This window comes from Haliaeetus albicilla, chromosome 29 (genome assembly GCF_947461875.1).
Source record: "Haliaeetus albicilla chromosome 29, bHalAlb1.1, whole genome shotgun sequence".
Lineage (NCBI taxonomy): Eukaryota > Metazoa > Chordata > Aves > Accipitriformes > Accipitridae > Haliaeetus > Haliaeetus albicilla.
The window spans coordinates 5,117,896-5,145,180 of NC_091511.1; the positions used below are offsets into that span (position 1 = coordinate 5,117,896).

The following is a 27,285-nucleotide window of genomic DNA, read 5'->3' on the forward strand; positions in this document are numbered from 1 at the left end:
GGTGCAGGGGGTGTCCCCCGGCCCCGGCGGGGTGCAGGGGGGGGTCCCCAGGCGGGGGTGCAGGGGGTGTCCCCCGGCGGGGGGTCCCCAGGCGGGGGTGCAGGGGCTGTCTCCCCCGGCCCCGGCGGGGTGCAGGGGGGGGTCCCCAGGCGGGGGGTCCCCAGGCGGGGGTGCAGGGGCTGTCTCCCCCGGCCCCCGCGGGGTGCAGGGGGGGTCCCCGGGCGGGGGTGCAGGGGGTGTCGTCTCCCCCGGCCCCGGCGGGGTGCGGGGGGGCGCCCCCGTCCCTGACGCCCCTCTCCCCGCAGGCTGCGCCCCCTCCCTCCCTCCCTCCTTCCCCCCGCCGGGCGCAGGCGCAGGCGCGGCGCCGCCCCCCCGCTAAAGGGATGAGCGCGGCCGGCCGTGCCCGGGCGCAGGAGGCGTCGTCCCGCGGCGAGGCGGACGGGGAGATGCCGGCCACCGAGAAGGACCTGGCGGAGGACGCGCCCTGGAAGCGCATCCAGCAGAACACCTTCACCCGCTGGTGCAACGAGCACCTCAAGTGCGTGCAGAAGCGGGTGGGCAACCTGCAGACCGACCTGGGCGACGGGCTGCGCCTGATCGCGCTGCTGGAGGTGCTCAGCCAGAAGAAGATGGGCCGCAAGTACAACGCCCGCCCCACCTTCCGCCAGATGCAGCTGGAGAACGTCTCGGTGGCCCTCGAGTTCCTCGAGAGGGAGAACATCAAGCTGGTCTCCATCGGTGAGGCGACGGGGGGGGGGTCCCTGCCGAGCCCCTCCCGCAGGAACGGGGCGTCCCCCCCCATCCCCAGACCCCCGCCGTAACGGGGCGTCCCCCCATCCGCAGAACCCTGCCGTAACGGGGCGTCCCCCGAGAGCCCCGCCGTAACGGGGCGTCGTCGTCCCCCCATCCCCAGACCACCGCAATAACGGAGCGTCCCCCCAGACCCCTGCCATAACTGGGCGTCCCCACCATAACGAGGCGTCCCCCCCACCCCCAGACCCCTGCCATAACGAGGCATGTCCCCCCCATCCCCAGACCACCGCAATAACGGAGCGTCCCCCCAGACCCCTGCCATAACTGGGCGTCCCCACCATAACGAGGCGTCCCCCCCATCCCCAGACCCCCGCCATAACGCAACGTCCCCCAGACCCCCACAATAAAGGGGTGTCCTTGGGGAGCCCCCCCCCCCAACGGGGCGATTGCAGGAGACCCCCGCCACAGAGCCCCCGTGGCAGTGGGCTGCCTTTGGGGACCCCCCCTAACGGGATGCTTCGGGGAGCCCCCCCTTGTAGTGGCATGCCTTTGAGAGCCCCCCCCCCAAAGGGAGGCCTTGAGGATCCTCCCCCTTTTGGGACTCCCCCCCAAGGGGAGGGAGCCCCCCCCCATGAGTCCCTCTTTTGGGAGACCCCTCACAGGACTCCGTGGAAGCCCAGCCCAGCCCCCCCCCCCCCCCCCAGCGGGGCCCTGCCGGAGCCCCTGATGGGGTCCCCCCCCCTTCGAGAGCCCCTCGTCGGAGACCCCCGGTAGGGCCCTGTGCGAGACAACCCCCCCCCCATTTGGGACCCCCCCGTATCCCCCCATTACGGCCCCTCCCCGCCCCCTCGGCCCATAACAAAGGCGGGGGGGGGGCCGGGCCCGCTCCCATCCCAGGAATGTGGGGGGGGGGGGGGCGCTCGGCCGCCTGGGTCCCTGGTCCCGCCGGGGGTGGGGCCCGCCGGGGCGGGGGGGGCCGAGGCCTCGCCCTGCGGCTCCCCACATCCTGCGGGCACAGATTGCGGGCGGCACCGGCCCCCGCCCGCCCCGGGGCCCCGCGTGGGGGTTACTCATCCCCACTCGGGACCGGCCCCGCCGTGGGGCTGGGGGGGGGGAGGGGGGGTCCCGAGAGCTCCCGGGCGGGGCAGCGGGGGTCCCTGCGCGGCCGCGGGGGGATCGGTGGGGCGGCGGGGGGCCGAGGGGGGTGCAGGGGGGTCCCCGGTGGGGCGGGGGGCGGGGGCGGGGCCGCCGGGGGGGCGGGGCCTCGCTGGTGCCCGAGCCCATATAAGGCCAAAAAATGCTGGAGCGGGGGGTGGGGCCGGGGGCGGTGCCTGGGCCCCCATCCCCCACCCCGCAGCGCCTCCCTGTCCCCCCCCTTACCCCCCTCCCGCGGGGCGGGGGACCCAGGCGGCCGGGCACCCGCCGTTACACCCCCCCCAAACCGCCGACGGGGGCGCAGGCGTCCTGGCACCCGCCCTGACACCCCCCGATTCGCCGATGGGGACGCAGGCGTCGGGGCACCCGCCCTGACACACACACACCCCCCAAAACCACCAACGGGGGCCCAGGCGTCCGGGCATCCGCCGTTACAACCCCCCCCCCCCCCCCCCAAAACCACCGACAGGGACCCAGGCGTCAGGGCACCCGCCCTGACCCCCCCCACCCCCCTCAAAACCACCAACGGGGACCCAGGCGTCTGGGCACCCGCCCTGACACCCCCAAACCACCAACGGGGACGCAGGTGTCGGGGCACCCGCCCTGACACACACCACCCAAACCGCCAATGGGGGTCCAGGTGTTAAAGCACCCACCCTGACACCCCCCCCAAATCGCCAACAGGGACCCAGCTGTCCGGCAACCCGCCCTGACACACCCCCCCCTCAAACCATCAGTGGGCACCCAGGTGTCCGGGCTTCTTCTGTCCCACCCGTGGGTGCCACGTCCCCCCGTGGTGCGGATGTACGGCACCCTGTCCCCATGCCCACGGCAGGCCCCTGCCTTTGCACCCCTATCCGCACCCTAAGTGGGTCCCTGTCCCCAGGAGGGCGCTCCGTCCCTGCGCGGCGTCCTCCCGGTGCGTGCCGGGGTCCCGCAGGGGTCTGATCCCCCTGCGTGCGTCCCTCCCCGCAGACAGCAAGGCCATTGTGGATGGGAACCTGAAGCTGATCCTGGGGCTGATCTGGACGCTGATCCTGCACTACTCCATCTCCATGCCCATGTGGGACGAGGAGGATGAGGAAGAGGCGAAGCGGCAGACGCCCAAGCAGCGCCTGCTGGGCTGGATCCAGAACCGCCTGCCCCAGCTCCCCATCACCAACTTCAGCAAGGACTGGCAGAGCGGCCGGGCCCTCGGTGCCCTCGTCGACAGCTGCGCGCCCGGTGAGGGGACGCGGGGACCCCGGGGTGGCCCTGGGGGTGTTAGAGGACACGGGGAGGTGGCTCTGGGGGGGTAAGAGGACGTGGAGGGGTGGCCCTGGGGGTGCATGGGGACATGCAGGGACACGGCAGGGTGGCTCTGGGGCCGTGTGGGGACATGGGTGCCTGGGTGATGGCCCTCAGGGACACAGGGGGTGGCTCTGGGGTGCACAGAGACGACGTAGAGCGGCCCTACTGGCACATGGGGGCAGGAGGGACACGGGGGTGCAGGGGAGGGGACACGGGGCAGCTGTACCCCCCTGCTGCCGCCGGTGACCGTGCGCCCCGTCGCCCGCAGGGCTGTGCCCCGACTGGGACTCGTGGGACCCCAGCAAGCCCGTGGACAACGCCCGGGAGGCCATGCAGCAAGCCGACGAGTGGTTGGGCATCCCCCAGGTGGGCAGGGGGCCGCAGGGGGGCTTCAAGCCTCTCTCGGGAGGGTGGGGGGGGGGACCCAGGTGTGTGGGAATGGCCCGGTGACCCCCCCTCTCCTGTGCGTGCTCCCCAGGTGATCACCCCAGAGGAGATCGTGGACCCCAACGTGGACGAGCACTCGGTCATGACCTACCTGTCGCAGTTCCCCAAGGCCAAGCTCAAGCCAGGGGCCCCCCTGCGCCCCAAACTCAACCCCAAGAAGGCCCGAGCCTATGGCCCTGGTGAGGGGGGTCCCCTTTCCTGTGGGGCTGCAGGACCCCCCTGTTCTCTCCCTATTCCTTAGCCTTTTGGGGGGCCGCTCTGGTTTTTGTGATGTTGTGGGGCTGGACCCAATTCCCTGCAGATTTGGGGCCCCTCCCTGCGTCCTGTAGGGCCTTGGGAAGACGCCCCATGCTTTATAGATCTGGGGGAACCCTGTTCCTTATTCCTCAGGTGGGGGGGGACGACACCCTATGGATCGGGGTTATCTATACATTTGGGGCGTTTCACGCTCCCTATAAAGCTGTTTCCTGGTCCCTGCAGATCCAGGGGAGTCCCTTGTTCCCAGAAGGGCTGTGGGGCCAACCCCTGTTTCCCGTAGGGCTGTGGGGCTGGGACCGCTATGGGGCCAAGACCCCTGGGGTGGGGCCAGGGACCCCCGTGGGGCAGCCAGGGTGGGGCCAGGACCCCTGTGGGGCTGACGGTGTGTCCCCGCAGGCATCGAGCCCACGGGGAACATGGTGAAGCAACGGGCCGAGTTCACGGTGGAGACGATCAGCGCGGGGCAGGGGGACGTGCTGGTGTACGTGGAGGACCCCGCTGGGCACCGCGAGGAGGTGGGCACGGGGTCTGGGGGGGCTATGGGGTCTGGGGGGGTCCGTGGGGTGAGCCTGGGGGGGCGCTGCGGGTGGCAGGGATGTCTTGGTGTACGTGGAGGTTGGTTCGGGGTTGGGGGATCTGTGACCTGGGATGGGTGCTCTGGGGGTGGAAGGTGGGCCCCGGTGGGGTTTTGAGGGACCTTGGGGGGGCTCTGGGGGGGTCATGGGGCTTTTGGGGGCTGCTGGGGGGTCTCACAGCTTGGTCCCGTCCTCTGCAGGCTAAAGTGGTGGCCAACAACGACAAGAACCGGACGTTCTCCGTCTCCTACGTCCCCAAAGTCACCGGCGTGCACAAGGTGGGGTCGGAGGGATGTGGGGGGGCTTTGTGGGGACTTCAGGGGCCCAGGAGGCATTTGGGGGGGGGGCTGAGGCATTTTGGGGCCCCTCCGGGGCTGTTTGAGCTCCTGGTGTGCTGCTCTCTTTTCTTTTGAGGTCTGGAGAGATAATCTTGTGGTCTCGGGGTGGCTTGGGGACTCTGGTGAGGCTTCACCCCCCTCCCCTGACGCCCCCCCCCATATTTCGGGGTCCCCCCCGCAGGTGACGGTGCTCTTTGCGGGGCAGCACATCGCCAAGAGCCCCTTCGAGGTGCAGGTGGGGCGGGCGGCAGGCGACGCCGGCCGGGTTTCGGCGCAGGGGCCCGGCATCGAGCCCCTGGGCAACGTGGCCAACAAGAGCACCTACTTCGAGATCTTCACCGCCGGTGCGCCCCGGGGAGGGGGGAGCCGGGGGGGTCTGGGGGGGTCGCGGGGAGGCTGGCGGGAATTGCACCCCAGGGGGATTTGGGGGATTGGGTGGGGCAGGGCGAGCGGGAGGGGAGGGGTCCCTCCGGGGACGGGGGGGAGCAGCGGGTTCCCCCCTCACCACCCCTTGGTGACGCGGTCGCCGCCGGCAGGCGCGGGGCCGGGCGAGGTGGAGGTCTCCATCACGGACCCCAGCGGGCGCCGGGGGACGGTGGAGCCGACGTTGGAGGCCCGCGGGGACGGCACCTACCGCTGCACCTACCGCCCCACGGCCGAGGGGCCCCACGCCGTCCACGTGGCCTTCGGGGGAGCCCCCATCCCCAAGAGCCCCTTCAACGTCACCGTGGGGCAGGGTGAGCCCCGGGGGGCCCCCCTGCCCCCCCCCCGCCCTCCACGGGGGGTCTCTGGCCCTCCAACCCCCCAGGCTGGGGGTCTCTCTCCTTCCCTGGCTTGGGGGTCTCTGTCCTCCTGTCCCCCCCCAACTCGGGGGTCTCTGTCCTTCCCAGCTCGGGGACCTCTGTCCCTCCAACTTGGGGGTCTCTGTCTCCCCTTAAACTCGGGGTCTTTGCCCCTCCCACCCCCAACTTGGGGGTCTCTGTCCCCTCCGGACTTGGGGGTCTCTGTCCTGCCCCCACACTAGGGGCTCTGCGTTCTCCTCCCCTCCGAGCTGCGGGGGGGGGGGTGTGTGTCTCTGTCCTTCCCAACTCGGAGGTGGGGGGTCTCTGTGCTTCTGCCCCCCAACTCGGGGGGGGGTGTCTCTGTGCTTCTGCCCCACCCCGGGCCCTTGTGGGGGGGTCTCTGCCCCCCACGTGGGGGGCCCGGGACTGTCGCTGCAGGGGGGTCTTGGCCCCCCGTGACTCTGCTCTGTCTCTCTCCACCTGTCCTGCTCCTTCTGCCCGTCTGTCCGGGAAGCGCCGGCCGGGGTCCTCGCGGGTGACCCACTGACGGTACGGGGGGGCGCGGGGGGGTGCTCCCGGACGCCTGGGTCCCTCCTTCCCCTCCCCCGCCGTGGTGCCCTTTGGGGTGCCCCCGGACGCCTGTGTCGTCCCCCCCCCCAGAATGTGCCCCAGCGTGGGTTTGGGGGTCCCCTCCGACTGCCCGGGTCCTCTCTGCGGCGTGTGCCCCGATGGGGGTTTGGGGGTCCCCCCACACGCCTGGGTCCCTCCCTCCCCCCAGCATGCCCCCCACAACACGTGGGGCGCTCCCCCCTGCTCCCTCTCCCCCTCCTTCCCCTGCAGCCCCTGTCCTTGGGGTGGCTTTTGGGGTCCCCCTGGGAAACAGAATCCCCCCCCCTGCCCAGTGCGTGCCCCAGGGAAGGTTTTGGGGGTCCTTGGCTGCCGGGGCCCCCCCTGACCCTCTCCCCACAGCCTGCAACCCCTCGGCGTGCCGCGCCGTGGGGCGGGGGCTGCAGCCCAAGGGGCTGCGGGTGAAGGAGACGGCGGATTTCAAGGTCTACACGAAGGGGGCCGGCAGTGGCGAGCTCAAAGTCACCGTCAAGGGCCCCAGTGAGTCCGGGGGGGCCCCTTATTTTGGGGGGGGGGGGGGGGCTGGGGAGGGGGATTTGGGTCGTGTTCCAGGGGGGTTGGGGGTGCCCTGCAGTGGTCGGGGTACCTGGACGCAGCCCATGCCCCCCTACTCAAGGGGATATTGGGGTCACTGGGGGAATGTGGGGATGCTGTGGGGTTTCAGGGGGGAATCTGGGGTTTTGGGGGGCCCCCGGGGTTTGGGGGTGACCCCCTGACGTGTGCCCCGCAGAGGGCACGGAGGCGGTGAAGCAGAAGGACCTGGGGGACGGCGTCTTCGGCTTCGAGTACTTTCCCACCACGCCGGGGACCTACACGGTGACGGTGACCTGGGGGGGGCAGCACATCCCCCGCAGGTGAGCGCTGGGAGGGACTGGGGGGCACTGGGAGTGGAACAGCGTGGCCCCCACCTCCCCAGCCCAGGAGCCAGCCACCATCACAGGCTGCCGTCCCCGGTGCTGAGGCTGTTTTGGGGTGCGGGCTGTTTTGGGGAGCTGTGCCCGCAGCAGGGCCCTGCCCTGACACCCCCTCCCACCCCATTTGTGTCCCGTCCCCCCCCCAGCCCCTTCGAGGTGAAGGTGTCCCCCGAGAGCGGCAGCCAGAAGGTGCGGGCCTGGGGGCCCGGCCTGGAAGGGGGTGTCGTGGGCAAATCGGCCGACTTTGTGGTGGAGGCCATTGGGGACGACGTCGGCACCCTCGGTGAGGGCTTGGGGGGGCCCTGACACCTTCAGGGGGCTGCTGGGGAGCATTTGGGGGGGGGGGCACGGGCTCTTCCTTGGGGATCCTTCTGGGGGCTTTGAGATGCCTTGGGGGGGCTCAGGGAGGCTTTTGGGGTGTCTGGGGGGACTTGGAGGGGTTAGGAGGCTCCCAGAGGGGCCTGGGGAGGATTTGGGGCCTCGGGGTGTTGTAGGAACCTGAGGGCGATCCAGGGGGGGCTACTGGGGGGCCTCCAGGGGTTTTGGGGTGTCCTGGGGGACTTTGTGATCTCTCAGGGGCCTCTTTGGGGTTAAGCCTGGGGGGGTGGATCTCTGAGGGGCCTCTGGGGCACTGCTGGGGGCTTTGGGGTCTCTGAGGGGCTCCAGGGCTCCTCTGGGGGTTTGGGGGGGGCTTTGGGGTCTCCAAAGGGTCTCTGTAGCCCCTCATGGGGGTCTGCACGTCCCAGCGATGTCGAGGTGCTGATGGCCTCCGTGGGGCTCTGCGCCCCCGGGGCGGTTGCTCTTCGGGGACCCCCGGTGTGGTTTTGGGGTGCCCCTGACCCCCCAACTCCCCCCCCCCCCCCAGGTTTCTCGGTGGAGGGCCCCTCGCAGGCCAAGATCGAGTGCGACGACCGGGGAGACGGCTCCTGCGACGTGCGGTACTGGCCGCAGGAGCCGGGCGCCTACGCCGTCCACGTCCTCTGCGACAACGAGGACATCCGCCGCAGCCCCTTCATGGCCGACATCCGCCCCGCGCCCCGAGATTCCTTCCCCGAGAAGGTGGGGGACCCCTGTGGACCCCCCAGGCCACCCCCGAACGCCCAGGGGATCCCCCCCGTAACCTTCTTCCCCCACTTCTTCAGGTCAAAGCCCACGGGCCGGGGCTGGAGAAGACGGGGGTGGCCGTCAACAAGCCCGCCGAGTTCACGGTGGATGCCAAAAACGGGGGGAAGGGACCCCTCAAAGTGCAGATGCAGGTGAGGGGGGGGGGCGGTGGGATTGGGGGCTCAGCCTGGGGGGGGGGGCACCGTCTCAGGTAGGATGGGGCATGGTAGATTTTGGGGGGGTTATGTGGCTTTAGAAGGATTTGGGAGCGCAGGCATGGGGGAGGTGGCATGAGGGGTATTTGGGGGGGCTGTGGGGGGGGTTTGGGGGAGCGGCCCCGCTTAGGACTCAATACAAGGTGGTTTTGGGGGGTTATCGTGAGGATTTGGGAGCCCCAGCACAGAGGCGAGGGAGCTGAGGGGCTGCAGGTTGGATTTGGGGGCCTGGCTATGGAGAAGGGGGTGTGGGTGGACTTGGGGGGGTGTCACAGGGTGGGTTTTGGGGGTGCTGACCCCCCGTTGTCATTGTGTGTCCCCCTGCCCCAGGACGCAGAGGGCAACCCCGTGGACGTCTCCGTCAAGGACAACGGCAACGGCACCTACAGCTGCTCCTACGTCCCCAAGAAGCCCCTCAAGCACACTGCCATGGTGTCCTGGGGCGGCGTGAACATCCCCCAGAGCCCCTTCCGGGTGAGAGGCGGGGAGGGGGGGGTCCCCAAAACCCGAGGGGCTGGGCCCAGCCGCCTGGGGAGGCGGCAGGCCTGACCCCCGCCCCCCCAAAACCCCCAGGTGGGCGTGGGGGCCGGCAGCCACCCCCACAAGGTGAAGGTCTACGGCCCCGGCGTGGCCAAGACGGGGCTCAAGGCCCACGAGCCCACCTACTTCACCGTGGACTGCACCGAGGCTGGGCAGGGTGAGCTGGAGGGCGTGGGGTGGGCAGGGGGGGGTGCCGGTGGGGTTTGGGGTGCTGAACACCCCCCCCGGCCCCCCCAGGGGACGTGAGCATCGGGATCAAGTGCGCCCCGGGGGTGGTGGGCCCGGCCGAGGCCGACATCGACTTCGACATCATCCGCAACGACAACGACACCTTCACCGTGCGCTACACCCCCCGCGGCCCCGGCGCCTACACCATCATGGTGCTCTTCGCCAACCAGGTGGGCTTGGGGGGGTCTGGGGGAGGGGGCACGAGGGGTCTTGGGGTGCAGGGGGCTGATTTTGGGGGTTCCTTCCCGCAGGCCACCCCCACCAGCCCCATCCGGATCAAGGTCGACCCCTCGCACGACGCCAGCAAAGTGAAGGCAGAGGGACCCGGCCTCAGCCGCTCTGGTGAGCTGGAGGGGTAGCAGGGGGGGCCCCGGCAGGGATTTGGGGACCCCCCCTTGACCCCTCGGGTCCCCCCGATAGGTGTGGAGCTGGGGAAGCCCACCCACTTCACGGTGAACGCCAAGGCGGGGGGCCGGGCCCCCCTGGACGTGCAGGTGACGGGGCCCGGGAAGGGCGAAGCCGTGCGGGACCTGGAGGTGATCGACAACCACGACGGCACCCACACCGTCAAGTACACCCCCCTGCAGCAGGTAACGGGGGGTGGACCCCAAACCCCGCACCCCCCTCCCCAGCAGGTAGTGGGGAGGATCACCCCAAAAAACCCAGCACTCCCTCCTCCTGTTGTAATGTGGGCAACCAAACTCCCACCGATACACCCCTGGTGCAGCGTTGGGGGGGGGGGCCACAAAACCCCCCCGCCAAGCCATGGTGCGGGGCAGCCCTGCAGCCACCCCCTCTCTCCCCCCAGGGTAATTTGGGGGTGTCGGTGACCTACGGGGGCGACCACATCCCCAAGAGCCCCTTCACCGTCGGGGTGGCCCCCAGCCTCGACCTCGGCAAGATCAAGATCTCCGGCCTGGATGACAGTACGGTGGGGGGGCACGGGGCGGGGCGGGGGGCAGGAGGGTCCTCTGGGGGGGTGGGGGGAGCACTCAGACCCCCTTTTAGAGGAGGTTTGGGGGTGGGGGGGGCAATTGGGGAGCTGTGTGGGCAACAGGGGCTGGGGGTCCTTGGGGGGTTTGGGGTGGAGAATCCAGGGGCGACTTGGGGACCCCCTTTTGGACGGGGGGTGTGTCCTACAGGGCTGGGGGCAATTTGGGGACCCCATAGGCTGGGGGGGGGTGTCCTGCTTGGGTGTGGGAGTTGTGGGAGCTCCCTCCCCAGAGAGGCTTTGGGGTGGGGCGTTTGGGGGTGTCTTTTTGGAGGGTGCTTATTCTGGGGGGTGGGGGGTTTTTGGCAGAGGGAGCCCCCGTTTTTGGGGTGCGGCCCTCCCCCCCCCCAGCGTGTTGGTGCCCCCCCGCAGAGCTGGAGGTGGGGAAGGACCAGGAGTTCACGGTGAAGTCCAAGGGCGCCGGGGGCCAGGGCAAGGTGGGGGCGAAGATCACGGGCCCCTCGCGCAAGGCCGTGCCCTGCACGGTGGAGCCGGGGCTGAGCCCCGAGAACAGCCTGGTGCGCTTCATCCCCCGCGAGGAGGGGCCCTACCAGGTGGAGGTCACCTACGACGGCGTCCCCGTCCCTGGCAGCCCCTTCCCCGTCGAGGCCGTGCCCCCCACCGACCCCTCCAAGGTGGGTCTGACCCCCTGCGACGAGGCCCTGTGGGTTTGGGGAGGCCTGGGGACCGTCCCTCTTGGCCCTGCGGGTCTGGCTTTGGGATGGGGACCCCCAGTATGGGGGTGGGTCTCCAGGGGCTGGGGTCCTCAGGAGCTGGGATGTCCCAGTAAGGGTGATCAGGGTCCCCAGTAAGGGGGTCCCTAAGGGCTGGGGGACCCCAGTGAGGGTGGCCAGGGGCCTTAGCAAGGGGGGTCCCTAGTAAGGGGGGGTCCCTAAGGGTTGGGTGCTCAGAGTGTGGGAGCGTCCCTGGTGATGGGGGACCCCAATAAGAGCGTGTCCCCGATGATGGGGGTCCCCAGGGACTGGGGGAGGCCCAGTAAGACCGTGTCCCCAATGATGGGGGGGTCCCCAGGGACTGGGGGAGATCCAGTAAGAGCGTGTCCTTGATGATGGGGGTCCCCAGGAACTGGGGGAGGCCCAGTAAGACCGTCGTCCCCAATGATTGGGGGGTCCCCAGGGACTGGGGGAGATCCAGTAAGAGCGTGTCCTTGATGATGGGGGTCCCCAGGAACTGGGGGAGGCCCAGTAAGACCGTCGTCCCCAATGATTGGGGGTCCCTAGTAAGAGCAGCCCCCCGGGGCCATGGCTCCCCTCTAAGGGGATGTCCCTGGGGAGGAGGGTATCCCCAAGATCGGGGGGCTCCCTGGCGACGGCACCCCCCGCCCAACGTGGCGGCCCCTCTCCCCGCAGGTGCGCGCCTTCGGGCCGGGGCTGCAGGGCGGGCTGGCCGGGGTGCCGGCCCCCTTCACCATCGACACCAAGGGGGCCGGCACGGGGGGCCTGGGGCTGACGGTGGAGGGCCCCTGCGAGGCCAAGATCGAGTGCCTGGACAACGGCGACGGCACCTGCTCCGTCTCCTACTTGCCCACCGAGCCCGGCGACTACAACATCAACATCCTCTTCGCCGGCGCCCACGTGCCCGGCTCGCCCTTCCGCGCCCCCGTCCGCGCCCCCTTCGACGCCTCCAAGGTGACGTGCTCGGGGCCGGGGCTGGAGGGGGCCACGGCCGGCCAGCCCGGCCACTTCCGCGTGGACTGCAGCCGGGCCGGCACGGCCGAGCTGACCATCGGCATCGCCTCGGAGGCGGGCGCCCGCGCCGAGGTGCGGGTGGAGGACAACGGCGATGGCACCTACACCATCGCCTACACCCCGCTCAGCCCCGGGGTCTACACTATCACCGTGGAGTACGGCGGGCAGCCCGTGCCGCACTTCCCCAGCAAGGTCCGGGTGGAGCCCGCCGTCGATACCGCCGGCGTCAAGGTCTATGGGCCCGGCGTGGAGGGCAAGGGTGAGCGCGGGGCCGCAGCGATGGGGACAGGGACGTGGGGGGGGGGGCGCAGCTGCCTGACCCCCCCCATCCTACCGTTCCCTCCCCCAGGCGTGTTCAGGGAGGCAGTGACGGAGTTTGACGTGGACGCCCGGGCGCTGACCAAAGCCGGGGGCCCCCACGTGAAGACGCGGGTGTCCAACCCCTCGGGGAACGTCACCGAGACCTTCGTGGAGGACCGGGGTGACGGCACCTACCACGTGGAGTACACGCCCTACGAGGAGGGTGAGGTGTGGGGGGCGTGCGGGGATGGGGGGCAGCACCCGTGGCCTTGGGCTGACGTCCATGCCGCTCCCCCAGGCATGCACACAGTGGAGGTGAGCTACGCCGGCAGCCCGGTGCCGCACAGTCCCTTCCGCGTGCCCGTCACCGAGGGCTGCGACCCGGCACGCGTTCGCGTCCACGGCCCTGGCATCCAGAGCGGCACCACCAACCAGCCCAACAAGTTCACTGTGGAGACCCGGTGAGAGCCCAAACCCTCCAACCCACCCCCCTGGGCCCCCAGACCATTTCCTAGGATGCCCAGCAGTCGTCACGAGCACCCCTGTACCCCAAATCCCCCCTTGGTGCTGAAATCTCCCCTCCCCGGTCCTCTACACTCTCCTGTACCCCCAGTCTGCTCCCCAGCACCCCTGAAATCCATCGTGGGTGCCCCAAGTCTGCCCGCAGGTGCCTTACACACGCTTTCCCAGCCCGAATCCTTCTCCCAGTGTCCCCTGAAACAGCCCCGTACCCCAAATCCTTTCCCTGGCGTCCCCTGAAACAGCCCTGTACCCCGGATCTCTTCATACTCCGAGTCCTCCTCTTCCTAGCCCCCCCAAAACATCTTTGTATCCTAAATGCACCTCGCAGAGCCCCTAAGCTTCCCCCCCCCGGTACCACCAAGTCCCTCCTGGGGTCAGGGGGGTTTGGGGGTGCCCCACCTGACCCCCGTGCTCCCCCTGCCCCCAGGGGTGCCGGCACGGGGGGCCTGGGCCTGGCGGTGGAGGGTCCCTCGGAGGCCAAGATGTCCTGCACCGACAACAAGGACGGGAGCTGCTCGGTGGAGTACATCCCCTACGAGCCGGGCACCTACAGCCTCAACGTCACCTACGGCGGCCACCAAGTCCCCGGTGAGTGCCTGGGGGTGGTCCCAGGGTGGGGGGAGACGCCTGTCTCGCACACGCCCCCTCCCCCACGCTCACGTGTCCCCCTGCCCCATCCAGGGAGCCCCTTCAAGGTGCCGGTGACGGATGTGGTGGACTCATCCAAGGTGAAGTGCGCGGGGCCGGGGCTGACGCCGGGCGTCGTGCGAGCCAACGTGCCCCAGACCTTCACCGTCGACACCAGCAAGGCCGGCGTCGCCCCCCTGGACGTTAAGGTTCAGGGCCCTAAAGGTCGGTGGGGCGCACGGGAGGTTTGGGGTGCCCCTGCTTTGGGGCTGGGGGGGCGTTTGGGGTACCCCTGATCCAGGGGAGACAGGGGTATCTGGTATAAAGAGCGCCCTATGGCTGCTGCGTGTTCTCGGGGGGGGGCATGGCGGGTCCTGGTGCACCCCACGGGGTGCCCTGTGGGGCCTCAAGGGAGGTGTTAGGGTGCCCGGTGGGACGTTACGGGGAGTCTCGGAGCACTTTATGGGATGTTACAAGGTCTCGGGGTGCTTGCAGGGGGGTCTCGGGGCACCCCACGGAGCACTGTAGGCGCTTGGGGTGTCACGTAGGATGCCGCGGGGAGTCTTGGGGCACGCTGCGATGCCGCGGGGCGCCCCGTGGGGTGCTCCGGCGCGCCCTGACGCCCCCTGCCCGCCCCCAGGCGTAGTGGAGCCCGTGGACGTGGCGGACAACGGTGACGGGACGCAGCGCGTCAGCTATGTCCCCTCCCGCGAGGGGCCCTACAGCATCTCGGTGCGCTACGGTGACGAGGAGGTGCCCCGCAGGTGAGGCGGGGGACGTGGGGGGGCCGGGGGGATTTCAGGGGGGCTGGTCTGACACCCCCCCGCTCTGTCCCGCAGCCCCTTCAAGGTGAAGGCGCTGCCCACGCACGACGCCAGCAAGGTGAAGGCGAGCGGCCCCGGGCTGAACACGACGGGGGTCCCGGCCAGCCTGCCCGTGGAGTTCACCATCGACGCCAAGGACGCCGGCGAGGGGCTGCTGGCCGTCCAGATCACGGTGGGCACGGAGCGGGGGGCACGGGGAGGGGTCTGGTGGCGGGGGGGGAGGCCAGCCCAGTGACGTGTCCCCCCCACAGGACCCCGAGGGCAAGCCCAAGAAGGCGACGATCCGGGACAACCAGGACGGCACCTACACGGTCTCTTACGTCCCCGACATGACGGGGCGCTACACCATCCTCATCAAGTACGGGGGGGACGAGATCCCCTACTCGCCCTACCGCATCCGCGCCGTGCCCGCCGGCGACGCCAGCAAGTGCACCGTCACCGGTAAGCGCTGCCGTGGGGGACGCGCGCGCGTATGATGGGGACACCCACCGCCCGCCCAGCCGCTTCCAGCCAAGTCACTGCGGGGTGGGGAGGCACGGGCGGGGGGGGGGGGGGCGAGCGGGGAGGGTGGCCGGGGGGCACGGGGGGGGCCTCACCACGTGTGTCTCACTGGATTTCTTGCTTCTCTGCCCACCCCACGTCCCCCCCGCGCCCCCCCCCTTCCCCGTCCTCCCCCCATCCCTCTTTTGCCCACGCTGTAGTCTCCATCGGAGGTCACGGCTTAGGTAAGCTCACGGCATGGCTCGCTTGGCGTCGGGGCGCATGCGTGACCCCCTCCCCGCACCCAAAAGTTACCCCCGTCCCCGTGGACGAGCGGGGACCTTTCCCGCAGTGGCGTGAAGGAGGGGCCAGGGTCTAATTTTGGGAGACCCTCGGGCCTCGTTTAATACTGGGGGCACACCGTGTTCTCCTTTAAATCACGGAAGGGGTCCCCCCAATCTCATTTAATGATGAGGGACCCCCTTAGACCTCACTTACTGTCAGGGCCCCCCCAGGTGTCATTTTAACCCTTTAGGGTTCTCTTTTAACTGGGGGGGTCCAGACCTCGTTCAGCATGGGTGGACCCCCCCAATTCTGCTTGCTCTTGGGGGTCCCCCTCAGTCCAGTACCAGGGACCCCTTTTGGTCCTGTCTTAATTGTGGGGCATCCCTCAAACCTCATTAAACAGGGGGAGGGATCGTGCCGGTAGCTTGAACCTTTGGGGGTTCCCTGGCTCGCTCCTGTTGTAGTTGGGGACCCCCCCCTATTGCTGGGGGCACCCCTGGCCCCACGCAGGGCAGCGAGCTGGGGGGTCCGGGGGCATTACGGGGTCCCTGGCTGCCCCCACGGAGCAGAGGTCACTACCTGGGTGTGGGATGGGGGAGGTCTGTGCCTCATTAATGCCTAATTTCCCCCCTCCCCGTGACATGGCATGAGTTTTCCCCGTGCTCAGCCTGCCAGGGGGGCTCGGGTTCCCCCCAGCTTTGGGGGATCCTTCAGCCGTCCCAGGGGGTGGGCAGCACCGGAGCCTGCCGGAGACCCACGGCAGGGCGCACGTCCACCCGTGGGGCCGGTTTAGGGGTGCCACCGCCATGAGGCGGGCAGTCACCCCCCCCTTTTTTGCAGGGGCGGGCATCGGCCCCACCATCCAGATCGGGGAGGAGACGGTGATCACGGTGGACGCCAAGGCGGCGGGCAAGGGCAAGGTGACCTGCACCGTCTGCACGCCCGACGGCTCTGAGGTGGACGTGGACGTGGTGGAGAACGCCGACGGCACCTTCGACATCTTCTACACCGCCCCCCAGCCCGGCAAGTACGTCATCTGCGTGCGCTTCGGGGGCGAGCACATCCCCAACAGCCCCTTCCAGGTCATGGTGAGTGTGCGAGGGGCGTGCGAGGGGCCGGGCGAGGGTGGGGGGGGGGGCGGCATGCGAGGGGTGTAACGTAGGCCACGTGCAAGGCGTGCAGCGCGCAGGCGGCGTGCGAGGTGAGTGGCGTGCAGGCGGCGTGCGAGGTGGGAAGCGTGTAGGGAGCGTGCGAAGTGGGCAGTGTGCAAGGAGTGTAACGCAGGCAGCGTGCAAGGAGCGTGCGAGGTGGGGAGCGTGCAAGGAGCGTGCAAGGCAGGCAGGCGAGGTGCCAAGCAGGCCGCGTGCGAGGAGTGTGCGGGGCGTGTAGCAGGCAGGCAGCGCGCCAGGCGGGTGCGATAACGGACACGATAACGGACGCAGGCAGCGCGCCATGCAGCGCGCCAGGTGTGTAGCAGGCAAGCAGCACACCAGGCAGTGCGCGGGGGGCGGGGGGTCCGGCATCCGCTAACGAGCTCGTTTGCGCAGGCGACCGACCGACCGCTGCTGGGGGTGAACGGGCTGGACATGGCCGGGCTGCGCCCCTTCGACCTCGTCATCCCCTTCACCATCAAGAAGGGCGAGATCACCGGTGAGGGGGGGCAGATGCCCCAAAACGCCCTGGGGGGGTGTCCCTAAAACATCTGAGCTCCTGTAGGGGGTCCCCAGGCCTCCCTTGAGTCCTTCTGGGGGGGTCTGCAGAACCTGCTTGGGGGTCCCCAAAGGTATGGGGGTCCCTAAAGTCCCCCCAGATCCTCCTGGGGTGTCCCTAAGGCAGCCGATGTCCTCCTTGGGGGTCTACAGGTCCCACCAGGGGATCCCCAGGACAACTAAGATGGTCCTGGGGGGTCCCCAAGACAGCCAGGGTCCTTCCAGGGATCCCCAGGCCCTCCCGGGGGTCCCCAGACCTCCCCCTGAGCTCCACCCCCCCACATTTCACCCCCTCCAGGGGAGGTGCGGATGCCCTCGGGGAAGGTGGCCAAGCCCGACATCACGGACAACAAGGACGGGACGGTGACGGTGCGGTTCGCTCCCACCGAGGCCGGCCTGCACGAGATGGACATCCGCTACGAGAACATGCACATTCCAGGTGGGGGGGCTCGTGGGGGAGGCTTTGGGGGGACCGGGGGGGGCCCGTTGAAGCATCCTGGCCCCAGGGGTGCCGTGACAGCATCCCACGCGCCACCGTGCGTCCTTTGCGACGTCCCCGCGTCTGCGAGTATCCTCCCGTGGCAGTGGGGGGGGTCTCGATGCCCCCCTGACCCACCCCGTGCCCCCCCTTTTGCCCCCCCCAGGCAGCCCCCTGCAGTTCTACGTGGACTACGTCAACAGCGGCCACGTCACCGCCTACGGCCCCGGCCTCATCCACGGCACCGTCAACAAGCCGGCCACCTTCACCGTCAACACCAAGGACGCCGGCGAGGGTGAGCCCCTGGGGGGGTCCGCCAGGCGCCTGGGTCCTCCCCGGCAGGCACGAGGCACCCCCCCTGAATCCTACATGCCCCCCCCCGCCCCAGGAGGTCTGTCGCTGGCTGTGGAGGGTCCGTCCAAGGCGGAGATCAGCTGCACCGACAACCAGGACGGGACGTGCAGCGTCTCCTACCTGCCGGTGCTGCCCGGGGACTACAGCATCGTGGTGAAGTACAACGACAAGCACATCCCGGGGAGCCCCTTCACCGCCCGCATCACCGGTACGGGCTGGGGGGGCACCCCGAGGTGCTGTGGGTGGTCCTGGGGCTCCCTGCAGCAGATCTGAAGTCCCCAGGGGTCTTGGGGCCGTCCTGAGGGTGGGTCCCGGGCATTTTCGGGGTGCCTTCGCCGCTGATCCCCGTCCCCGCAGGTGACGACAGCCTGCGCCTGTCCCACCTGAAGGTGGGCGCCTCGGCCGACATCCCCCTGGATATCGGGGAGACGGACCTGAGCCAGCTGACGGCCACCGTCACAGCCCCCTCGGGCCGCAAGGAGCCCTGCCAGCTCAAGCGCCTCCGCAACGGCCACATCGGTGAGGGGGGGACACGCATGCTCGGGACGGGATGGGGGTCCCTGGGGACGCCGGCACCTCGCCCTCATGGTGTGAGGAGCCCGGCCGGCTCCAACGCCTCCGCAACCGAGGGAGGGGATGGAGGGGGGGACACGGAGGGAGGACGGGGAGGGCCTTGGGGACGCAGGGACACGGTCGCCGTGACCTCGCTGTTGGGGCGTAAAGAGCCCAGCCGGCTCAAACGGCTGTGCGGTGTCTCCTGACGTCCCCCGTGTCCCCGCACCCTGCTGAGAGCGTCCCCACACTGCGTCCCCTTGTCCTGACACCCCTGCAGGGACGTCCCGCATATCCCTGTGCCCCCCCCAAATCCCCCCGCCCCATCCCTTCTGCGTCCCCGTACCGTGAAACCTGGCTCCCCCGCTGACGGCGTCCCCTCGTCCTGAGGCCGGTGTCCCCGTCCCCGCAGGTATCTCCTTCGTGCCGCAGGAGGTGGGGGAGCACCTGGTGCACATCTCGCGGGGGGGGCAGCCCCTGGCCCGCAGCCCCATCTCCGTCACCATCAGCCAGGCCGAGCTGGGGGACGCCAGCCGGGTGCGCGTGGCGGGGCCCGGCCTGCGCGAGGGACGCACCTTCGAGCCGGCGCATTTCACCATCGACACCCGCGACGCTGGTACGTCTCCGTTCCCCGGGAATTGGGGGGGGGGGGGGTGTCCCAGACACTGGGGTCCCTTCTGACGGCCCCCTCCCCAGGCTACGGGGGGCTGAGCCTCTCCATCGAGGGTCCCAGCAAGGTGGACATCACCACGGAGGAGCTGGAGGACGGGACCTGCCGCGTCTCCTACTGCCCCACCGAACCCGGCAACTACATCATCTCCGTCAAATTTGGCGACCAGCATGTCCCCGGTGGGTGCCGGGGCAGGAACTGGGGGGACTGGAAGTGCTGCTGGGGGGGGGGTGGGGGCTGCAGGGGCAAGCGGTGGCACTGCGAGGGTGTATCAGGGAGGAATGGGGGGAACTGGGAGGGTCTACTGGGGTAATTTCGGTTATTGGGAGCATGGTGGGAGGGTACTGGGGGGGGATATGGGGAGGGAGCTGGGGTACTGAGTGGGGTGTGGGGGTACAGTGGGACCAGGAGAAGACTGGAGGGGTTCTGGGGGGGGTCCTTGGGCCCGGGGGAGCCGATGTGACCCCCCTGCCCCCCCCGCCCCCCCCAGGAAGCCCCTTCTCGGTGAAGGTGACGGGCGAGGGGCGGGTGAAGGAGAGCATCACGCGCCGGCGCCGCGCCCCCCCCGAGGCCAGCGTTGGCACCGCCTGCGACCTCAGCCTCAAGATGCCGGGTGAGCGTCCCTGGGGGGTCCCCGAGGGTCTCGGGAGGCTGCTGGGGCAGTTTTGGGGGAGACGGGACACGACCCCAGGTACCTGCGGGGGGACCCCAGAGATAGAGGGTCCCCCAAGGACCCATGGGGGACGGAGTGGGGACGCACAGAGGAACCCCAGGACCTCCCCTGGCACGGGAGGGTCCCTAGGGCGGTGGTGGGGGCCGGGGGGAGCCCCGTGATCCCCCCCCCCCTCCCCCCCCATGACCTCCACCCCGTTGCCGGCAGAGCTGAGCGCCCACGAGGTGACGGCGGTGGTGACGGGCCCCTCGGGGCAGGCGGTGCCGGCGCAGGTGCTGGAGGGCGACGGCGGCGCCTACAGCATCCGCTTCGTGCCCGCCGAGACCGGCGTCCACTCGGTCAGCGTCAAGGACCGGGGCCAGCACGTCCCCGGCAGCCCCTTCCAGTTCACCGTGGGGCCCATGGGCGAGGGCGGCGCACACAAGGTCCGCGCCGGGGGGCCCGGCCTCGAGCGGGCCGAGGCCGGCGTGCCAGGTGAGCGTGGGGCACCCCAAAACCTGCCCGAGACCCCCCCGGGGGCTCTGCTGCTCGTGCGGGGCTGCCCTCATCCTGTTACGGTCCCTGAACCCCCTTCGGGTGCCCCAAAACCTCCTTGGGGTGCCCCTAAATATATGCCCACCCTGCTGGGGCGCCCCAACCTGTTCCAGGCACCCTAAAATTCACCCTCAGGGACCCTGAACCTGCTTGGGGGGCACCCCAAAAGCCTCCTCAGGGCTCCTTCCTGACCCCCCCCTTGGGACTGCCCGGGCCTGTCTGGGGCTCCCGAGTCTGCACAAGACTCCCTGGTCCTTCACGGGGCTCCCAAAATCCTGACTGGGGCTTCCTGAAACCTGCTGGAGATTCCCCAAATCCATCTGCGGTTCCCCAAAATCTATGGGGGGGTTCCCCAAATCCCAACTGAGGCCCCTCAAACCCCCCCGGGGCTCCCCAAAACCTGCTGCAGGTCTCCTGAACCCAGCTTGGGCTCCTGAACTTGGCCCCAGGTCCCCCAGACTGGCCCAGCTGGGGAGGAACTGGGGGGCTGCCCCCCAGATGGGGTGTGATGGGGTGGGGAGGGGGGTGTCAAGCCTTTGGGGGGGCCCTGACACCCCATTTCTGCTACCGCCCCCCCCCAGCCGAATTCAGCATCTGGACGCGGGAGGCGGGCGCCGGGGGCCTCTCCATCGCCGTCGAGGGGCCCAGCAAAGCCGAGATCGCCTTCGAGGACCGCAAGGACGGATCCTGCGGCGTCTCCTACGTCGTCCAGGAGCCCGGTACGGGGCCGGGGAAGGGTCGGGCCGGGGTGGGGGGGCCAGGAAGAGACTGGGACCCCCCCCTCGCTGACGCCGTCCCCCTCCCCGCAGGTGACTACGAGGTGTCGGTGAAGTTCAACGAGGAGCACATCCCCGAGAGCCCCTTCGTGGTGACGGCCGCTGCCCCCTGCGACGCCGCCCGCCGCCTGACTGTTTCTAGCCTTCAGGTGAGGCACCGGGAGAAACCCCCCCCCCTCACACCCCCCCGGCTGGGCTCGGGACGCCATGCGCAGGGCGGGCAGCTGGAGAGTCAGCGTAGCCCTAGGGGGGCTTTGGGGTGTCTGTAGAGGGACAGCGTAGCCCTAGGGCAGCGGTTTTGGGGTGTCTGAAAACAATGTAGCCCCCAGGCAGCATTTTTGGGGTGTCTGTGGGGACAGCGTAGCCCCAGGGCAGTGTTTTTGGGGTGTCTGAAAACAACGTAGCCCCCAGGCAGCATTTCTGGGGTGTCTGTGGGGACAGCATAGCCCCAGGGCAGCGGTTTTGGGGTGTCTGAAGACAGTGTAGCCCCAGGGCAGCGTTTTTGGGGTGTCTGTGGGGACAGTGTAGCCCCAGGGCAGCGTTTTTGGGGTGTCTGAAGACAGCATAGCCCCAGGGCAGCATTTCTGGGGTGTCTGTGGGGGCAGCGTAGACCTGGGCAGCAGTTTTGGGGTGTCTGTGGGGACAGCATAGCCCCAGGGCAGCATTTTTGGGGTTTCTGAAGACAGCGTAGCCCCAGGGCAGCATTTCTGGGGTGTCTGTGGGGACAGCGTAACCCCGAGGGGGGCTTTACTGGGTTTTTTGGGGTGTTTGGGGGGGGGGTCATAGTTTTGGGGGGCTTTAACAGGGTTTTGGAGGTGTTCAGGGGCCCAGTCTATATCTTTAAAAGAGTTTCAGCGAGGTTTGGGGTGTGTAGGGGGTCTGCAGCAGGATTTTGGGGTGTCTAGGGGTCTGCAGTGAGGTTTGGGGTGTGTAGGGGGTCTGCAGCAGGATTTTGGGGGGCTCTGTAGGCACAGAGGGGTTTTGGGGTCCCTGCGCTGGCCCAGGCAGCCCGTGCGTCCCCCCAGCCGTCGCGGGGTCCCGGGGGTCTTCTCTCGTGTCTCTTTTAAAGGCTATTAACAGCCCCCCCGTCGCCCCCCACCCCGCTCGGGGGGTGGGGGACGACCCCGGGGCCCGGAGGGGCCTTAGCGGGAGAGAACGGCCCCCCCAAAACCCCCCCCAGCACCCCCAAACCCCGGGGACCCCCGGGGCCCCCCGTTCTCTCCCGTTAAGCTCTCCGGCCCCATGAGGTAAGTGGGGCATGGGGGGGGGGGCTCCCCTGACACCCCCAAATCCCTCCCCGCCTCCTGGGAGACCCTGATACCTGCGGACCCCAAATGGGGTGGGGGCTTTCCCCAGCACCCCCAAACCCCTCCTTGCCTTGGGGGGGACCCCCAAAACCGGGGTGTTGGTGTAAAACCTTTCCCCCAAAGTGGAGGGTTTGGGGTGGGGCTCCCCCCCCACACTTTGTTATTTTGGGGTTCGGGTCTCCCCGGGGTCGTTTGGGGTAGGGATTTCCCCCTCCCCAGGTGGGGATCTTGGGGTGCAGATCCCTCCCGGGGGTGTTTTGGGGTGCAGGGGGTATGCGTGTCCCCCCCCTCGAGGGTTACTTGGGGTTTTTGGCCCCACCGGGCTTGTCGAGGGGAGGGGGTAAATGCCCCCCCCCCCCCCGGGGTTATCTGGGGTGAGGATTTGGGGGCGTTATCCCCCTGGGATTTTGGGGGGTATCAACCCTCCCCCGGTGTTGTTTGGGGGTGTTAACCCCCCCGGGGTTCTTTGGGGTATCCACACACCCCCCCCCCCCGAGTTATTTGGGGTGAGGATTTGGGGGTGTTCACCCCCCCTGGGGTTTTTTGGGGGTGTTAACCCCCCCTTGGGTTTTGGGGTGAGGATTTGGGGGTGTTAACCCCCCCCTTGGGTGGTTTTGGGGTGAGGATTTGGGGGTGTTAACCCCCCTGGGATTTTTTGGGGGTGTTCATCCCCCCTTGGGCTGTTTTGGGGTGAGGATTCGGGGGTGTTCATCCCCCCCGGGTTATTTGGGGTGGGGTTTTGGCACACAAGTGCCCCCCACCCCCTCAGATTTTGGGGTGCAGCCCCCCCCCGAGATGCTTGGAGCTGTTAAGCCCCCCCCAAGGCCACCCAGCCTGGGCTTTGGGGCTGCCGGCGCCCCCCCCCCAACCCTTACCCACAGAGGGGGGGGGGTGGGTGTCTGAGGGCAGGGGGTCGCTGCCATGTCCTCCCCCCTCCTCCCCCGGTTTTGGGGGGCTCCCCCCCCCTCGCTGACGGTCTCTGCCCCCCCAGGAGTCCGGGCTGAAGGTTCACCAGCCGGCCTCCTTCGCCGTCAGCCTCAACGGGGCCAAGGGGGTGCTGGACGCCAAGGTGCACAGCCCCTCGGGGGCCCTGGAGGAGTGCCACATCACCGAGGTCACCGAAGGTGAGGGGACCCCCCCGGGGGGGACCCCCGACACCCCCCGACCCCCCCAAAAAAAACCCCAACCTCCCCCAGCTCTCTCCTGGCAGCCGCGGTGAGCTCCTTCCTCCTGGGAGGGGAAGAGGGGGGACGCCCCTGGGGGGAGAGGGGTTTGGGGTGTCCCCCGCTGGTTTTGGGGGTCCCCCCCCGCTTTGGGGGAGGGTTTTGGGGTGTGTGTGTCCCCACTTTGGGGGTCCCCCCCTGCTTTGGGGGAGAGTTTTGGGGTCCCCCTCCACTTTGGGGGAGGGTTTTGGGGGGGGTGTGTCCCCACTTTGGGGGTCCACCCCTGCTTTGGGGGAGAGTTTTGGGGTCCCCCTCCACTTTGGGGGAGGGTTTTGGGGTGTATGTCCCCACTTTGGGGGTCCCCCCCTGCTTTGGGGGAGAGTTTTGGGGTCCCCCCGCTTTGGGGGAGAGTTTTGGGGTCCCCCTCCACTTTGGGGGAGGGTTTTGGGGTATATGTCCCGACTTTGGGGGTCCCCCCCGCTTTGGGGGAGAGTTTTGGGGTCCCCCTCCACTTTGGGGGAGGGTTTTGGGGTGTGTGTGTCCCCACTTTGGGGGTCCCCCCTGCTTTGGGGGAGAGTTTTGGGGTCCCCCTCCACTTTGGGGAAGGTTTTGGGGGGGGGGTGTGTGTCCCATTTTGGGGGGTCCCCCCCTGCTTTGGGGGGCGCTCTCTGGTTCCGTTGACTTGGGTTTGGGGTTCCAGGGAGGCTGCAGGGCCCCCCCCCCCCAAAGGGTGTTTTGGGGGGGCTGGCTGACCCTGCCCGGGCCCCCCCAGATGTGGGGGGGGGTTTAGGGGTGTCCTGTGGACCCCGTGGGGGGGTCGTGTCTCACAAGGTAGGTTTTGGGGAGGGGGGAGGTATTGGGGGGACTCGGAGTTTGAGGGGGGGGGGCTTTGTGTATCATACAGCCCCCGTGGGGATTTTGGGGGCCCCCATGGGGTTGGGGGGGGGCTCCGTGACACCCCCGGGAGCCCCTTTGGCTCTGGTGGCCTCCCGGGAGGGTGTGTGGGGGTCCCCGTGGGGTCAGGGGGTCCCTACTGACCCCCCCCCACCCGCCCCCCCCCCCAGACAAGTACGCGGTGCGGTTCATCCCGCGGGAGAACGGCGTCTACTCCATCGACGTCAAGTTCGAGGGGTCCCACATCCCCGGGAGCCCCTTCAAGGTGCGGGTGGGGGAGCCGGGGCAGGCGGGGGACCCCGGCCTCGTCTCCGCCTACGGACCCGGCCTCGAGGGGGGCACCACAGGTACGGGGGGGTCGCAGGGGACCCCAGGGGGTGGGGGGGTTTTAGGGACCCCAGGGGGTGGGGGTCGTAGGGGACCCAGGGGCTTGGGGTGGGGGGTTTTAGGGACCCCAGGGGGTTGGGGGGGTCGTAGGGACCCCAGGGGCTTTGGGTGGGGGGGTCATGGGGGTCCCAGCGAGTTGGGGGTCTTAGGGACCCCAGGGGCTTGGGGTGGGGGGTCTTAGGGACCCCAGGGGGTGGGGGGGTCGTAGGGTTCCCAGGGGCTTGGGGGTTGTAGGGGTCCCATTGGGGTTGGGGCTTTTAGGGACCCCAGGGTCTTGGGGTGGGGGGTCTTAAGGATTCCAGGGGGTGGGGGGTCGTAGGCATTCCAGGGGGTTGGGGGTCTTAGGGACCCTACGGGGTTGAGGTGGGAGGTCATAGGGGTCCCAGGGAGTTGGGGGGTTGTAGGGACCCCAGGGGCTTGGGGTGGGGGGTCATGGGGGTCCCAGGGAGTTGGGGGTCTTAGGGACCCCAGGGAATTGGGGGTCATGGGTGTCCCAGGGGCTTGGGGTGGGGGGTCTTAGGGACCCCATAGGGTTGGGGTAGGGGGTCACGGGGACCCCAGGGGCTTGGGGGTTGTAGGGGACCCAGGGGCTTGGGGTGGGGGGTTTTAGGGACCCCAGGGGGTTGGGGGGGTCGTAGGGACCCCAGGGGCTTTGGGTGGGGGGGTCATGGGGGTCCCAGCGAGTTGGGGGTCTTAGGGACCCCAGGGGCTTGGGGTGGGGGGTCTTAGGGACCCCAGGGGGTGGGGGGGTCGTAGGGGTCCTAGGGGCTTGGGGGTTGTAGGGGTCCCATTGGGGTTGGGGCTTTTAGGGACCCCAGGGTCTTGGGGTGGGGGGTCTTAAGGATTCCAGGGGGTGGGGGGTCGTAGGCATTCCAGGGGGTTGGGGGTCTTAGGGACCCTACGGGGTTGAGGTGGGAGGTCATAGGGGTCCCAGGGAGTTGGGGGGTTGTAGGGACCCCAGGGGCTTGGGGTGGGGGGTCATGGGGGTCCCAGGGAGTTGGGGGTCTTAGGGACCCCAGGGAATTGGGGGTCATGGGTGTCCCAGGGGCTTGGGGTGGGGGGTCTTAGGGACCCCATAGGGTTGGGGTAGGGGGTCACGGGGGTCCCAGGGACTTGGAGTGGGGGGGTCTTAGGGATCCCGTTGGGGTGGGGGGTTTTAGGGTTCCCATGGGGTTGGGGGGTCTTAGGGACGCCAGGGGCTTGGGGTGGGGGGTCTTAGGGACCCCATGGGGTTGAGGTGGGGGGTTATAGGGCTCCCAGGGGCTTGGGGTGTGGGGTCGTAGGGACCCCAGGGGCTTGGGGGTCTTAGGGGTCCCATGGGCTTGGGGGGGGGGGGGTCTTAGGGACCCCAGGGCGTTGGGGTGGGGGGTCTTAGGGACCCTAGGGGCTTGGGGGTCTTAGGGGTCCCATGGGCTTGGGTGGGGGGGGTCTTAGGGACCCCAGGGGGTTGGGGTGGGGGGTCGTAGGGATCCCGGGGGTCGTAGGGATCCCGGGGGTCACAGAGATCCCGGGGGTCACAGAGCCCCTACTGGATCACAGCGCGAGGCCGCGACGGGCCCCCCGCGGTGCTGACCCCCCCCCCGTGTGTGTGTGTCCCCCCCCCCAGGGTCCCCGGCGGAGTTCGTGGTGAACACGGCCACGGCGGGTCCGGGGGCGCTGGCCGTCACCATCGACGGCCCCTCCAAGGTGAAGATGGACTGCCGGGAGTGCCCCGAGGGCTACCGCGTCACCTACACCCCCATGGCCCCCGGCAGCTACCTCATCGCCATCAAATTCGGGGGACCCCACCACATCGCCGGCAGCCCCTTCAAGGCCAAGATCACCGGTACCGGGGGGGGGGGGGGGGTTTGGGGTGCGGGGGGGGGGGGGGATTTGGGGGTCCGAGGGGGGTCCTGACGTGCCCAAAACCCCTCCAGGGCCGCGCCTGGTGAGCAGCCACAGCCTGCGGGAGAGCTCCTCGGTGCTGGTGGAAGCGGGGGGCCGGGCGGAGGCCGGGGGGGCCACGGCGGCCACGGCGGTGACGGGGGCCCCCCCGGGGACCCCCAAATTCTCCTCCGACGCCAGCAAGGTGGTGGCCAAGGGGCTGGGGCTGAACAAAGCCTTCGTGGGGCAGAAGAACTCCTTCACCGTCGACTGCAGCAAGGCGGGTGGGTGACTGGGGGGGGGGCACCCGGGTTTGGGGGGGCTTTTTGGGGTGCGCTGAGCCCCCCCCCCCCCCTCCCCAAGATTGGGTGTTGGGGGGGGGGGGTGGTGGCTGGGGCTCGCTGGTAGGTCAATGCTTTGGGGGTGTTTGGGAGGCTGGCTTTGGGGGGGGGGTGTTTTGGGGGGTAGCTGGTTTTGGGGGGGGTGGTTTTGAGGGGGGTGGTTTTGGGGGGGGTCGTTTTGGGGGTGCAGCTTTTTAGGGTGGTTTTGGGGGGGCTCAGCTTTCGGGAGCCGTTGGAGAGAAGGAAGGCGGTGGGGGCACCGGGGTCCCTCCTGCCGGCACGTGGCTGTTCGGGGGTGACCCCCCTCCGACTTTGGGGTGACCCCCCCTCTTCCCCCCCCCCCCCCAGGGAACAACATGCTGCTGGTGGGGGTGCAGGGCCCCCGCTCGCCCTGCGAGGAGATCGTGGTGAAGCACCTGGGCAACCAGCTGTACAACGTGGGCTACCTGCTGCGGGAGCGGGGCGACTACCTGCTGGTGGTCAAGTGGGGGGACCAGCACGTCCCCAACAGCCCCTTCCACGTCACCGTGCCCTGAGGGGCGCCCCAAAAACACCCCCGCGGGGGGTGGGGGGGGACACCCCCACATCCTCACACACACACACACACACACACACTCCCC

At 69.4% G+C, this 27,285-nt stretch overlaps 1 protein-coding gene and 1 long non-coding RNA gene across 3 annotated transcripts; both read left to right on the top strand.

Annotated features, from left to right (window-relative positions):
- The first annotated feature begins 305 nt into the window (after window positions 1–305).
- FLNA (filamin A) lies at window positions 306–27,285 on the top strand. Of its 2 annotated transcripts, XM_069773976.1 has the most exons (46): window positions 306–738; window positions 2,884–3,132; window positions 3,467–3,564; window positions 3,677–3,824; window positions 4,300–4,418; window positions 4,679–4,756; window positions 4,998–5,160; window positions 5,353–5,553; window positions 6,568–6,705; window positions 6,956–7,079; window positions 7,286–7,422; window positions 8,005–8,198; window positions 8,282–8,395; window positions 8,789–8,932; window positions 9,032–9,155; window positions 9,236–9,396; window positions 9,478–9,568; window positions 9,647–9,816; window positions 10,035–10,152; window positions 10,590–10,852; window positions 11,588–12,185; window positions 12,276–12,449; window positions 12,525–12,687; window positions 13,176–13,336; window positions 13,430–13,600; window positions 14,016–14,139; window positions 14,215–14,371; window positions 14,451–14,640; window positions 14,901–14,924; window positions 15,805–16,052; window positions 16,512–16,614; window positions 16,972–17,112; window positions 17,318–17,446; window positions 17,540–17,713; window positions 17,863–18,024; window positions 18,470–18,673; window positions 18,754–18,906; window positions 19,218–19,340; window positions 19,608–19,874; window positions 20,516–20,653; window positions 20,744–20,859; window positions 23,009–23,141; window positions 24,245–24,421; window positions 26,068–26,286; window positions 26,378–26,608; window positions 27,014–27,285. In XM_069773976.1, exons 1-46 carry the CDS (start codon window positions 384–386, stop codon window positions 27,199–27,201), a joined length of 7,857 nt encoding a protein of 2,618 aa, XP_069630077.1. In that variant the 5' UTR covers window positions 306–383; the 3' UTR covers window positions 27,202–27,285. The 2 variants fall into 2 exon arrangements, with proteins under 2 accessions (XP_069630077.1, XP_069630078.1); XM_069773977.1 differs by lacking the exon at window positions 14,901–14,924.
- Window positions 20,866–21,429, top strand: LOC138682689 (uncharacterized). The gene is made up of 2 exons (XR_011322687.1): window positions 20,866–21,250; window positions 21,334–21,429. It is a non-coding gene; the product is annotated as an uncharacterized lncRNA (long non-coding RNA).